This window comes from Poromitra crassiceps (assembly GCF_964638095.1).
Source record: "Poromitra crassiceps genome assembly, contig: HAP1_SCAFFOLD_205, whole genome shotgun sequence".
NCBI lineage: Eukaryota > Metazoa > Chordata > Actinopteri > Beryciformes > Melamphaidae > Poromitra > Poromitra crassiceps.
The window spans coordinates 105,785-120,784 of record NW_028152180.1 but is presented as its reverse complement, the minus strand read 5'-3'; the positions used below and the strand labels follow the sequence as shown (position 1 = coordinate 120,784).

Below are 15,000 nucleotides of genomic sequence, written 5' to 3'. Positions count from 1 at the left end.
CTGGTAGGTTCATTTAGGGTCACGGCTGAAGGATGCTGGTAGGTTCATTTAGGGTCACGGCTGAAGGATGCTGGTAGGTTCATTTAGGGTCACGGCTAAGGGAAGCCGGTAGGTTCATTTAGGGTCACGGCTGAGGGAAGCCGGTAGGTTCATTTAGGGTCACGGCTAAGGGAAGCCGGTAGGTTCATTTAGGGTCACGGCTAAGGGAAGCCGGTAGGTTCATTTAGGGTCACGGCTAAGGGAAGCCGGTAGGTTCATTTAGGGTCACGGCTGAAGGATGCTGGTAGGTTCATTTAGGGTCACGGCTGAAGGAAGCTGGTAGGTTCATTTAGGGTCACGGCTGAAGGATGCTGGTAGGTTCATTTAGGGTCATGGCTGAAGGATGCTGGTAGGTTCATTTAGGGTCACGGCTGAAGGATGCTGGTAGGTTCATTTAGGGTCACGGCTGAAGGATGCTGGTAGGTTCATTTAGGGTCACGGCTAAAGGATGCTGGTAGGTTCATTTAGGGTCACGGCTGAAGGATGCTGGTAGGTTCATTTAGGGTCACGGCTGAGGGAAGCCGGTAGGTTCATTTAGGGTCACGGCTGAAGGATGCCGGTAGGTTCATTTAGGGTCACGGCTGAGGGAAGCCGGTAGGTTCATTTAGGGTCACGGCTGAGGGATGCTGGTAGGTTCATTTAGGGTCACGGCTGAGGGATGCCGGTAGGTTCGACTGTAGAATAGTAGAGTGTTGTAGGTTCGACTGTAGAATAGTAGAGTGTTTGACTTGCTCAAATCTGCTCTTGCCTACCTTGGGTTTTCTTGTTTTCTGTTCTGCTATGTTTGTTTTATATAAGTTGGTCCATTGTGTGCATTGATTGTGTTGAGTTAGATCTAGCTAAACACCTTGTCTGTAACGCCCTCTGAGACATGCTGGTGTTGAGTTAGATCTAGCTAAACACCTTGTCTGTAACGCCCTCTGAGACATGCTGGTGTTGAGTTAGATCTAGCTAAACACCTTGTCTGTAACGCCCTCTGAGACATGCTGGTGTTGAGTTAGATCTAGCTAAACACCTTGTCTGTAACGCCCTCTGAGACATGCTGGTGTTGAGTTAGATCTAGCTAAACACCTTGTCTGTAACGCCCTCTGAGACATGCTGGTGTTGAGTTAGATCTAGCTAAACACCTTGTCTGTAACGCCCTCTGAGACATGCTGGTGTTGAGTTAGATCTAGCTAAACACCTTGTCTGTAACGCCCTCTGAGACATGCTGGTGTTGAGTTAGATCTAGCTAAACACCTTGTCTGTAACGCCCTCTGAGACATGCTGGTGTTGAGTTAGATCTAGCTAAACACCTTGTCTGTAACGCCCTCTGAGACATGCTGGTGAATTAGGGCTAGACTCCACTATTTTCTTCATAATAAGAGTGCGGGCTATCTTTGTTTATTTCAAGTTGATCCAAAAATAAACATCAACATTACTATTTGTTTTGGCGCACGGACCCAATTTCAAGAGAAAATATACATAGATAAAAATGTATAAATATAAATAAAATGTCGCAATTTATGAAAATGCAGATGTACAGCAAACGAACCAAGAAATGATGACTTTCGATTGGTTGTAAGTAACATTCTTCTACAGCTCTTTAGATCACTATTCAACACACACACGCACAAGCACAAACACGCACACGCACGCACGCACGCACGCACGCACACACACACACACACACACACACACACACACACACATCCCTGCGACTGATAATTTGCTATAGCAAAAAAAAAAAAAAAAAAGCTTTCTTAGTGATGCTCTCTTGTGATTGGCTAAGAGACGTACCTCTGCGGCTGTTCTGATAGGCCGTTATTTTACCGTTGGAGGTCTCTCCCTCAGAGTTTACATATCTGAGGATGAAGCGAGTCAGATAGACGTCCGCCTCGCTCACATAAACCTGAAGCTTCACTGCACTCTATAATTGGAAGGGAAGAAGGAAGGACGGGGTCATAAACCCTGAATAGACCAATGCATGTGGAGGGGGAGGGGCTTCCTCAACAGGGGGCGGGGCCTCCACCTACAGCCAGTCAACCACCAACCAGCACACCCATCCATCTATCCATCTATCCACCCATCCGATCCTTAACCTGACAGACGAACGTCAGGAGCGAGGGATGGAGAGGACAGACTATTGCTGTGTTCCCTTTGAAGTCGGAAGTCTGAAATTCCCAGACGGGAAGTTTGGAATTACAATTTGCTAGTGGTCTCACTTGTGTTACAGCTCGTTATGCCAGTAACAGATCCAAAACTTTTCTGTTTTTGTACATTCCTGTTTTGGACTTTTTGCCCCCCCCAAAATCATCCCCTTGTTGGAAAATGGGAATTTCCAACATTCCGACATCTCTTGAACACAGCATCTGGAACGAAGGCTATAAAGCGAAAGAAGAGGAAGCCGTTTCCAACCCAGCGTTAACTGCCCTCTACTGGAGGGAAGGAGAAGAGAGACGAGACGTGGCAGAGACTCTCTCTCCTCCCATCGCTTCTCCTTCCAAGGCCAGAGCGAGCGACAGAAGAACGACGTGCGTTCTTCAGGGCTCTCCCCTCCCAGTTGTCCACTTACAGTTGCCACAGTAGTAGCTCTTGCCGTCCTCTATGACGGCCACCCGGCCCACCACGTCGGCACCCCCATGGTTGGCGTAGCGCAGCACCACGTGGAAGAGGTCAGGAGAGCCCACCGACACCGACACCAACACCTTGGACTGCCCCAGAGCCACCGAGCAAGGCAGAGAGGGAAGTGCAGGGAAGCAGGGAGGAGAGGAAGGAGAGAGCAGAAAACACCAAAACAGAGAGAGAGAGGGAGTGTGAGAGAGAGGGGGAGGGAGAGAGAGAGAGAGAGAGAGAGTGTGAGAGAGAGAGAGAGAGAGAAAGAGAGAGAGAGGGGGGGAGAGAGAGAGAGAGAGAGAGAGAGGGGGAGGGAGAGTGTGAGAGAGAGAGAGAGAGAGAGAGAGAGAGGGGGAGGGAGAGAGAGAGAGAGAGTGAGAGAGAGGGGGAGGGAGAGAGAGAGAGAGAGAGAGAGAGGGGGGGAGGGAGAGAGAGAGAGAGAGTGAGAGAGAGGGGGAGGGAGAGAGAGAGAGAGAGAGAGAGAGAGACCAAGCCAAAATAAACTCCTTATTTCCATCACCAATGAAACCCAGAGCAAACCAGTGAGCAGACAGACACAAGACCATTCTACTATAGAGATTCCCCAAAAATGAATATTTCTCTTTGGATTTGACACTTTTCAGCACAAGCACCTCCACAGGAGTTCAGGACAACATCCAATATAGAGACAGTCGGCATGTCTGGGAACGCCCATACAGGCTCTAGGAACGCCCACAATAGACGCTGGGTTAGCTGGCTCAGCCTGGCTGGGGGCGTGGTCAGGGTGGGGTAAAAACCCCCATTCTATCCATTCAGCAAAGTTTGAATTTAGCTGATAGCCCAGCCCAGGCAGACACGATCGGGGATTTAACCACCGCAGTAAACGCACATCTGAAGCAGACGTCTTGTGTTCTGCTCTAGAACCCCCAAACCTGTAGTTTAGAACCGCAGCACCGTCTTTTGGTGAGTCAGCCCATTGAGATATATCGGCGGTTTTACCCCACTCGCACGCCAGACGTTTAACATTTTGTGGGCGTTCCCAGACATGCGGACTGTCTCTATATTAGGCTATCTACCTTGGCGATCCACTTTAGGCTTTGAGCAATATCACGAATAACAAAATGTACTTGTTACTTGCTGAAAAGCTTGAACCTGCACACAGAATGAGATCACATTTGGAAATAAATTGTATTGATTATATGTGGGATACAAAGTTTAGACTAGAATTTTTATGAAGGTATATGTGCTGAAAAGATACATATTCTACCAAAGTGAAATATCCCTTTAACACGTTCACTGCCAATGACGTTGGAAGCAGAGGGGGGTTTCCTGCTGTTATGGAGGAAATTACTGTTCAAAACTATTGTTTAGATGTCTGACGTCTTACTGATGCCAAAAATGAATGGTTAAAGTGACTGTTCTATCGAATTTCACAAAAAGCCGTTTATCTCAGAATATATTTTCAGACGCTGAAACCATGCTGTATTCAACTGCTAATGCTTACATAACTACTAACTCTACAAACTAACTCTTTTAGACAGAGAAAGCACACATTCTATTAGTTCTTTTGAGATATTGTGTGTTCACAAAATCCTAACAGAAACGAATCCTCGGCTCTTGAAAGATGAGCCAAAATCCTCAAAAAAAAACCTTGGCAGAAGCTAACTACAGTATTGAAAAACGGCTGGCAGTGAATGTGTTAATAACCCATAGAGGAAGCAGTCTGTTACATGCAGGAGTGGAACCGAGGACCCCAAACATAAACAACATCTACATACTGTATACAACTCATCATACAATATAGTACCAATACATTCACATTCATAAAGAATATCATGTAAAAATAAAAAATATACTTTTTATATATTTTAACGACAGTTGAAGCTTTAGAAAATATGCTACATATAAACACAAATCTGTGACTGAAATCAATCTAAATATTTATTAATACATCACCACCAATAGTCAACATAGGGAGAATTCATTCAAGACAATAGGAGTTTCTTATGTTAAAATAACAATAAAGAAGACTTCATTGTTCTGTATTTTGTTGCATTCTTAACCATATCTTTGCTGCTGCAATGATCTGATTTCTCCATGGGGATCTTACTGGAAATCATCTCATATCTGATCTGAAATCATCTGATCTGAAATCATCTGATCTGAAATCCTATTTGCTGGAGGTCAAAGTGTTACCTGGATGGGGGACATCTGTGCGTAGCCCCTCCAGCTGAACTCTTTAAACTCCAGAGGGTCGTAGCCGAAGCGCACCGGCCGCCCGTCCAGCATGGTGCCCTCCTCCATCTCAAACTTCAGGTGGTGCAGGTCGGGGAAGTAGTGGTTGGGACGAGGCCTGGAGGAGAGGGAGGAGGACATCCCTATCATCAATAACACATCCACTGTTGAGACATCGGAAGAAGAACGAGAAGAAACCGGACGAGCAAGCTTGTCTTCATGAGTCACACAGCCACACTACAACACTTGCATGGAGTGACCACCTCGGCACACTCAGCTGAGACGATGGAAACTGAGTCTTTGAATTGAGCCCATCAAGGCATGTCCCTCCTCCAGGGGGCAGCCAGGAGCTACGGGCAGCTTTCAGTGTACAGCGCCCCGCAGGGACGCGTGATTTCTAACCCCACATAGGATAAGCAATAACCACGCCCTGTGGCGCCGGGATTGGCCAGGAGCAACACTGGAGGGCACGCAGCCCAGCGATTTCATGAACCAACTGAATAGCTCTTGAGAACAGACAGCAATTTCGAGAGTGGACATTGACTGCGTTTACATGGACTTGAGTATCCCGGTTATGAGGCTTATCCTGGTTTTGATCATATTCGGGATATGGCGTTTACATGGAAGAGAGAGAAAGCAGGTTACTCATATCCCTGTATACATGATAAGTAGTAGTATCCTGGTTACTGATCACTGCATGCTATTTGCGCAGGCGCCTGTGATCGTTACAATACAAACCGGGGTCATTATTATTATTATTATTTGCTTATATTGGGTGCGTGTGACGTGACGTCATTCACCTTTTTTGGGCAAAGACGTGGGATTCCCTTGGATTCCGTCTTCATGGTGGAGTGTCCCTGTTTGCACGCAGCGCGCGGCTTTGGCTTTAATTTGAGTCACAACACCTTCGTCCTGTAGTCTGTATACTACAGACTTGAATAGGGCAGCATTTTGATGCTTTCTCCTATCTAAGCTGCCAAGCATTTAATTCTTTCATCACCGAAATACAAAACTCGGCAAAACTCTTTCCTCATCGCTTCAGAAGTGAGACTTTTAAGTCGAATTGCACTGACATTTGCGCGTGAGTATTTCCAGGTAAAACGAGGTATGTGCGGGACCTACAGCAGCGAGGTTAGAGAGGAAAATGCCTGGAGTCTGACGGCGGTCTGATGAGGAAGTAGCCTAATCGTGCGGCACTTCTATACTTTATACTGGACGAAATTCTGATAGTGAAACGGGTCATTTTGCGCAAGCTGTGTTGTGTACGGTAGCCCCTCGCGTTGGAGGGTGTTCACGGTGTGTTTCGCGTTGTTTGGTCATGAAATGGAGGGGGGGGGGGGAAATGCCTGCAAGTCTGCTGCCTTTTGGAGATGAACTGAACTGAAGCCGCGCCTGCGCAGGAAGTCTGCTGCGGTCAGAAAGCAGGATAAGGTGTATACATGCAACAGTATCCCGGGTTCTTTCGGAGTACTCCACCTCGCATAACCGGCTTTCTCAAAACCGGGATAAGGGCTTATCCAGCTTTCTGAAACCGGGATATGATGTTTACATGCGCAAACACAAAAACGGGATACTCCAAAACCCCGACAGTAACCGGGATACTCAAGTCCATGTAAACGCAGTCAGTGACTGCGTTTACGTCTTTGCCCAAAAAAGGTGAATGACGTCACGTCACACGCACCCAATATAAGCAAATAATAATAATAATAATGACCCCGGTTTGTATTGTAACGATCACAGGCGCCTGCGCAAATAGCATGCAGTGATCAGTAACCAGGATACTACTACTTATCATGTATACTGCTTTCTCTCTCTTCCATGTAAACGCCATATCCCGAATATGATCAAAACCAGGATAAGCCTCATAACCGGGATACTCAAGTCCATGTAAACGCAGTCATTGAGAGCGGACATTGAAATTAATTATGGTCACCTACCTTCCTTAGCATAGTAATACTAATAATAAGCATAATAATTGTAATCTACACAATGTACACAATCTACAAAAACATGCAATAATATAAACGGTGTTTTCACGTTCATAGCTCATATAATATAATGTATGATTATCGTTAATTTCAAGCTCAATTCTTACCCAGAGAAAAGGTACAGCACTGAAAATGTAACAAGCAATAGTTTTTTAAACATCTTTATTTTAAAAGATGAAAAACCCCAGGTGCTTTAGTCCCAAGCTTCAATGCTCCTGGCCAATCCCGGCGCCACAGGGCGTGGTTATTGCTTATCCTATGTGGGGTTAGAAATCACGCCCGCGGGGACCCACTTCAGATTTAGTTGTCGCTGGTCAGGCAACAATCTTCTTCTGCATGTTTTTAGTGGTGGTCCATACCCATGTTGTATCGAGGAAAACCCCAGGGGAGAGCATGAGGAGACCATGCAAGCTCCACACAGAAAGGTCCTTTTTCACGAGATAGCCCACCTGGGCAGTAGGCACTGAAGACATGGGGGGGGGGGGGCACGCCCACAGCATCCCAGACAGGAAGTGAGCTCATATGGAGTGTGTTCATTTAACTCTGAGCTCATATGAAGTGTGTTCATTTAACCCATTGATACCTGCTGCAGCATTTGTGTGTATATCCCTCATTTGTGTGCGTATCCCTTTAAGACCGCGAACCGCGTTAACGCGGTTCGCGGTCTTAAAGGGATACGCACACAAATGCTGCATCAGGTATCAATGGGTTAACCAAAGAATCTAAACTGCTCCTCTGTTTGACTCACAGGTTGCACTTGGGTCCGTCCACGTTGGGTCTGCAGCGACACCTCCCGTTCCTCTCTCCACAAGACTGACCTGCTGAACCTCCGATGTCACACTGGCAACCTGGACGCACACACACACACACACACACACACACACATGCACGCATGCACGCACAAACACAAACACACACGTGCACGCACAAACACACACATGCACGCACAAACACACACACATGCACGCACGCACACGCACACACACACACACACACACACACACACACATACAGTGAGACGTTAGAAGATGTTAGTTGACACATCTGATAACGGCCTGCCAACATTTTGACGTGACAACCAGCAGCAAAATGAAACTTTAGATGCTGTTGCCTGCACTATTTTGGCCAATCTGAACCTAAATATATTTCTATTTATATATTTCAACCTTTGCCATAATAACATTATTGTAACATAAATGTGCCCATTTGGCTTGATGATGGTTGAACTTGGTTGTGAAATCTGTGAAATTCCTTCAATTCAATGATACGCAATAACGAGTCCAAGAATCCAAGCATTTGAATGATGACTGGCTTTACTGTAATAAAGACATAACACACTGATGACGTCTCACCCTGGCAGCCGAAGTAGTTGTGTTCCTGTAGGTTGTAGTATCCATCTTTACACACGGAGCAGACTCCACTGCACACGTTGGGCTTACAGTGGCACTGCCCAGAGCCCTGCCAGCACACACACACACATTATTAGTACTAAAATAACAGGAGCCATGAGCACTGATCACACTGGGCTCACACTAGCACTGATTAATTAATTAATTAATGAATAATAATAATGATTAGGGCGTTGCCAATCATCAGTGAAGCATTACCGTAACACTAGTTGTTGTTTTTCATTTTTTGTCTTTGACAACTTTCTCTAACTTTCCAATGTGGTTCTACTCATACCTTTACTGTACTGAACTCATCTAAAGGAAACACATGTCGTCTGACAGCGCACTCACCTGTGCACACTCTGACAGCACACTCACCTGTGCACACACTCTGACAGCACACTCACCTGTGTACACTCTGACAGCACACTGACCTGTGCACACTCTGCCACGCCACTCACTGTTCCTGGGATGTTGCATTCACAGCCTGGAGGACAAACACAACACACACACGCACGTGCGCGCGCGCGCACACACACACACACACACACACACACACACACACACACACACACACACACACACACACACACACACACACACACACACACACACACACACACACACACACACACACACACACACACACACACACACACACACACACACACACACACACACACACACACACACCTCATTAGACCGAGGCTTCATGTGTGGGCTCCATCTGTCTGAGCTGTGAGAAAGAGAGGTGAGACGATCAAACTGAAGATCAGGAGGTTAAGCCAACTATATTGTACCTTAATACAACAGCTTTTACATCATGTTGATGGTACATTGACTTCTGACTATGCAGAATGGCACCTCTATCATCCCCACTCGGTGGCCTGAAAGCCTGTTTGTAAGTGTGGTGCTCCGGGGTGGAGGCGGAGCATTCTCCCGCAGCTTTCCTGCTGCAGCTCCTTCATATTAAAAGCTTTCCGCTGACAAACTAATGGGGCGCTTCTATTGTGAAGACCTTACAGGAAGTGGAGTGTGTTCACTCTGAGTGTAGCGCTCTGTGGTAGCAAGATTGATTGATTACTGGCGCTATTTTTGACTAGTGGACACAACACGATTTGTGGATATTTGTAGCTGAATCATTTCTAAACACTGCAGAAAGGTTAAGCAGTTACCTCTTGCTGACATTTATTACCAAACATGGCAAGTTGCCTACTGCAGCTTTGAAGTCATGTGTGTGTGTGTGTGTGTGTGTGTGTGTGTGTGTGTGTGTGTGTGTGTGTGTGTGTGTGTGTGTGTGCGTGTGCGTGCGTGCGTGCGTGCGTGCGTCTTACTGGAGCAACCGTCAGGAGTGTCAGGGGAGAGGTTCCAGTACAGAGGTTTACACCTATCACAGGCCTCGCCCTCCACATGGACACGACAATCACACTGGCCCTGAGAGCATGAGTGACAGACAAATGAACCAATCAGACCATTTCTACTCACCAGCGTGATGGCGTTTACCACAATGAATAAAACATTCCACCTGCCTTGTACTGTAGCTACTGTATACTGACGACTAATATGACTCTGGGACAGACGGTCGATATTTCCGCAGCTACTTATTATTATTATTATTATTATTATTATTATTATTATTATTATTATTAGTTGAGATGTTGTCTGGACCTAAACAATCGATCAGCTCCATTCTCGTGTCAATTGGAATGTAAAGAATAACCGCGACGCGTGGAAGTCTTGGCGCGGACATCCACTATACAGCTACTGTAGGTCACAGTGAAATCACATCTTGATCTATTTCCAATTCATTTCTATCAAAATGAAATTTCCACTAAAACTACCCATGTTTCATTACAATCACCAAACGTCTGACCCAGCCTTTCCTTTGGTTTGATGCAGGGTGGCAATTTCGTCATTTTAGGGGCATCTGGGCTTCGGCGTCGCAAATTTGTTTTAGGGCACAAGGTCACATGTCAGGGCACAAAGGCCATTGCTCTGTTGACATCGTGAAGAGCGATTTTTCTGAAATGTGAGTTAAAATGAGCCAATAACACATCTTTTGCATAGAGCAGCTACATTAAACTGAGACCACTGATGCTTTTAAAGCAGCTGACAGTAGCAGGCTGGTAGCAGGGCACTGCCAAGGTGACCTTAGAGATCACAGGGCATCACAGCCAGTAGGACGCCTCTGTGTAACTCTCACCCTGGTTTGATATTACAGTTCCCTGCTCAGCTCTTCTAGTCGTAGCCACCTTGCATCACTCCTGGTACAGTAGGCTGAACCGAGACATTTCAAACAGTTTGTGTGAGGAGGTATACACTTACCACCGGTGGCTGCACCACATACTGAACAGAGCCGGCAGGATGGCAGGTACCAGCTGGGGAAGACAGAGAGGAGAGCTAACTCAGACCGAAGCGCAGTGAAATAGGCATTGGGTAATAGATGAGCTAGCTAATATGAAGCCTAGCTAAAATCCAATCTACCGTATCCATACTAAGTGATCTAGGTGAGCTAGTTAGCTATCTGACGTTCCCAGTTTAAACTAGCCAAACTAGCCTATAGCTAGGTAAGCTGTAGGTAAGCTAGTTTACTAGCTACTTTCCAATATCATGAATGCCAACTAATGAGTACAATAAATAATAACCATTTGTATTTTACATATCTATATATTGAACCGAGTGCCTCCTTTACCTTTCAACTTTGTCCGTTAGCTAACTTGCGTTTTGAAAAACAGTGGATATTTGGCCCCGCCCACTGTGGTCTAACTCAATCAATCAATCAATCAATCAATCAATCAATCAATCAATCAATTATTTCTGCTTAAGCAGCACTGCCTCTGAGAAATGTTTGTACAGTTGAACTAAAACTCCAATCTTTTGTGCACTTGTATATCTGCATATTACGGCTGTTTACACTGTAAACACACGTCTTGTGTGTGTGTGTGTGTGTGTGTGTGTGTGTGTGTGTGACTACCTTGGCAGTTGGGGAAGCTGTATGTTCCGTGAGCACAGACGTCACACCTCAGACCCTGCACGCCGCGGTGCAGACACACACACTGTCCAGTCAGCTGGTCACAGCTAGAGTAACGAGAGCCCTCCGCTGAGCACTGACAGGCTGCGCGCACGACACACACACACACACGCACGCACGCGCACACACACACACACACACACACACACGCACACACACACACACACACACACACACACACGTCCATTTCATCTCATCAATATATCATTTCTGATGGAAGCAGTCTGATCACTTTTATATGCAAACAAAGCGATATATATATATATATATTTTTTTTTTCTTTTAAATTTTCCCGATTTTTTTATCCCATTTTTATCCCCCGTTTTAGTGCTCATTTGAATTACTCAATCCTGGTTGCTACTCCATCCTCTGCCGATCTGGGGAGAGCCGAGACTGATTCCATGCATCCTCCGAGACATGGGCAGTCAAGTCAGCCGCTTCTTTTCACCTGCCCGAGGAAGCTTCACCGGTAGGACATAGCACGTGGGAGGTTCACGCTATTCCAACCAGTTCCCCTCCCTCTGAACAGGCGCCCTTAACGATCAGAGGAGGAACCATATAAGCAACCAGGATGTTGCATGTTTTTGTGAAGGGGGTTCCTATATGAAGGAGACCCCCGGGAGGCACGGGGAGAACATGCAAACTCCACACAGAAAGGCCATTTTGCCGACCCCACCCGGGTGGTGGGCACTCGAGGACATGCGGACGGGCACGCATTCCTTCAGTGTTCACATCGGCCCAGGTGGGAATCGAACCCATGACCTTCGAGCTGTGAGGCGATAGTGCTTACCACTGCACCACCGTACCTCCCACAAAGCGATATATTGTCACTAGCTTTAGAAGTTCAGACAGATCCGGTAACAGAGGAGTCAAGCCCAGCAGCTGTCTGAGGCATCACGTCTGACTCACGTGTGCAGCTGGGGTAACCGTAGTAACCGGGGGCACACTGGTCACATGACGCGCCGCTGTAGTTGGGCCGGCAGTGGCAGTGACCCGACACGCTGCAGCTGGCGTCCAATGAGGTGCGAGGATCACAGCTGCACACTGGCAAAACAGGAAGTGAGATGCCTCGTTAGGAAAATAAACAACCGGCATTATACAAACGGGGTGATTATTCAAGCCAAGGAGTTCATAGTTTCTGTCAACATTTTCTGTAGGTTTTCTTGGAGAAATGGAATTTCCACACGTGTGACTGAGTCAACTTTAGGCCTTTAGGCACTAGTCTCAAGTTTATGTCAAGTTGGTCTCATGTCTCAAGTCAAGTCAACGCAAGTCAAGTCAGAACAGAGTCAAGAGTCAAGAGTCCAGTATCAATTTAATATCTTAAAGAAAACTAAATATCTAGGACTTTCTTTTCCCCAAAACTTAATTGGCCAATTCCCCCTGCTGTCCCGGTCGTTGCTCCACCCCCTCTGCTGATCTGGGGAGAGTTGTAGACTAACACACATACTGTACATGTGCACTCGCCAACCACTTCTTTTCACCTGACAGCGAGGAGGAGTTTCACCGGCAGGACGTTGATCACGCCTCAGATCAGCATCAAATCTGCATTTTGAATGTCTCTTCCACGTCCCCTAACACAGCATCAGCGCCTCATTTGGAAGTCTGCTCCATTGAAAAGCTCAAAGCTGTGTGACAGACTCATTCTAATTTAAACTGCGAAGGTAAGAACCTCAATAAAATGTTGTGACATGTGACAAAGAGGTTTAACACTTCATAAGAAGGTAGAACCTCAATAAAGTGTCATGACATGTGACAAAGAGGTTTAACACTTCATAAGAAGGTAGAACCTCAATAAAGTGTCGTGACATGTGACAAGGTGGTTTAACACTTCATAAGAAGGTAGAACCTCAATAAAGTGTTGTGACATGTGACAAGGCAGTTTAACACTTCATAAGAAGATAGAACCTCAATAAAGTGTCGTGACATGTGACAAAGAGGTTTAACACTTCATAAGAAGGTAGAACCTCAATAAAGTGTCATGACATGTGACAAAGAGGTTTAACACTTCATAAGAAGGTAGAACCTCAATAAAGTGTCGTGACATGTGACAAGGTGGTTTAACACTTCATAAGAAGGTAGAACCTCAATAAAGTGTCGTGACATGTGACAAGGCGGTTTAACACTTCATAAGAAGGTAGAACCTCAATAAAGTGTTGTGACATGTGACAAGGCGGTTTAACACTTCATAAGAAGGTAGAACCTCAATAAAGTGTCGTGACATGTGACAGGCGGTTTAACACTTCATAAGAAGGTAGAACCTCAATAAAGTGTTGTGACATGTGACAAGGCGGTTTAACACTTCATAAGAAGGTAGAACCTCAATAAAGTGTCGTGACATGTGACAAGGAGGTTTAACACTTCATAAGAAGGTAGAACCTCAATAAAGTGTCGTGACATGTGACAAAGAGGTTTAACACTTCATAAGAAGGTAGAACCTCAATAAAGTGTCCTGACATGTGACAAGGTGGTTTAACACTTCATAAGAAGGTAGAACCTCAATAAAGTGTCGTGACATGTGACAAGGTGGTTTAACACTTCATAAGAAGGTAGAACCTCAATAAAGTGTCGTGACATGTGACAAGGTGGTTTAACACTTCATAAGAAGGTAGAACCTCAATAAAGTGTCGTGACATGTGACAAGGTGGTTTAACACTTCATAAGAAGGTAGAACCTCAATAAAGTGTCCTGACATGTGACAAGGTGGTTTAACACTTCATAAGAAGGTAGAACCTCAATAAAGTGTCGTGACATGTGACAAAGAGGTTTAACACTTCATAAGAAGGTAGAACCTCAATAAAGTGTCCTGACATGTGACAAGGTGGTTTAACACTTCATAAGAAGGTAGAACCTCAATAAAGTGCTGTGACATGTAACAAGGTGGTTTAACACTTCATAAGAAGATAGAACCTCAATAAAGTGTCGTGACATGTGACAAGGCGGTTTAACACTTCATAAGAAGGTAGAACCTCAATAAAGTGTCGTGACATGTGACAAGGAGGTTTAACACTTCATAAGAAGATAGAACCTCAATAAAGTGTCGTGACATGTGACAAGGTGGTTTAACACTTCATAAGAAGGTAGAACCTCAATAAAGTGTCGTGACATGTGACAAGGTGGTTTAACACTTCATAAGAAGGTAGAACCTCAATAAAGTGTCCTGACATGTGACAAGGTGGTTTAACACTTCATAAGAAGGTAGAACCTCGATAAAGTGTCGTGACATGTGACAAGGCGGTTTAACACTTCATAAGAAGATAGAACCTCAATAAAGTGTTGTGACATGTGACAAGGCGGTTTAACACTTCATAAGAAGGTAGAACCTCAATAAAGTGTTGTGACATGTGACAAGGCGGTTTAACACTTCATAAGAAGATAGAACCTCAATAAAGTGTTGTGACATGTGACAAGGCGGTTTAACACTTCATAAGAAGATAGAACCTCAATAAAGTGTTGTGACATGTGACAAGGTGGTTTAACACTTCATAAGAAGGTAGAACCTCAATAAAGTGTTGTGACATGTGACAAGGCGGTTTAACACTTCATAAGAAGATAGAACCTCAATAAAGTGTTGTGACATGTGACAAGGCGGTTTAACACTTCATAAGAAGATAGAACCTCAATAAAGTGTTGTGACATGTGACAAGGTGGTTTAACACTTCATAAGAAGGTAGAACCTCAATAAAGTGCTGTGACATGTGACAAGGTGGTTTAACACTTCATAAGAAGGTAGAACCTCAATAAA

The 15,000-nt window shown here is 45.3% G+C and overlaps 1 protein-coding gene across 1 annotated transcript in view; it reads right to left on the bottom strand.

Moving 5' to 3' along the window:
* Window positions 1-15,000, bottom strand: part of LOC310770736 (laminin subunit alpha-5-like) — a gene marked incomplete at both ends in the record, with an annotated part of 130,019 nt that overhangs the window by 67,765 nt on the left and 47,254 nt on the right. Inside the window, 9 exons of the mRNA XM_083663454.1 lie at window positions 2,594-2,732; window positions 4,810-4,966; window positions 7,585-7,684; window positions 8,189-8,294; window positions 8,659-8,711; window positions 9,559-9,658; window positions 10,550-10,602; window positions 11,199-11,339; window positions 12,165-12,299. Coding sequence (XP_083519580.1) covers window positions 2,594-2,732; window positions 4,810-4,966; window positions 7,585-7,684; window positions 8,189-8,294; window positions 8,659-8,711; window positions 9,559-9,658; window positions 10,550-10,602; window positions 11,199-11,339; window positions 12,165-12,299 — 984 coding nt within the window. The remainder of the gene's footprint in view (window positions 1-2,593; window positions 2,733-4,809; window positions 4,967-7,584; window positions 7,685-8,188; window positions 8,295-8,658; window positions 8,712-9,558; window positions 9,659-10,549; window positions 10,603-11,198; window positions 11,340-12,164; window positions 12,300-15,000) is intronic.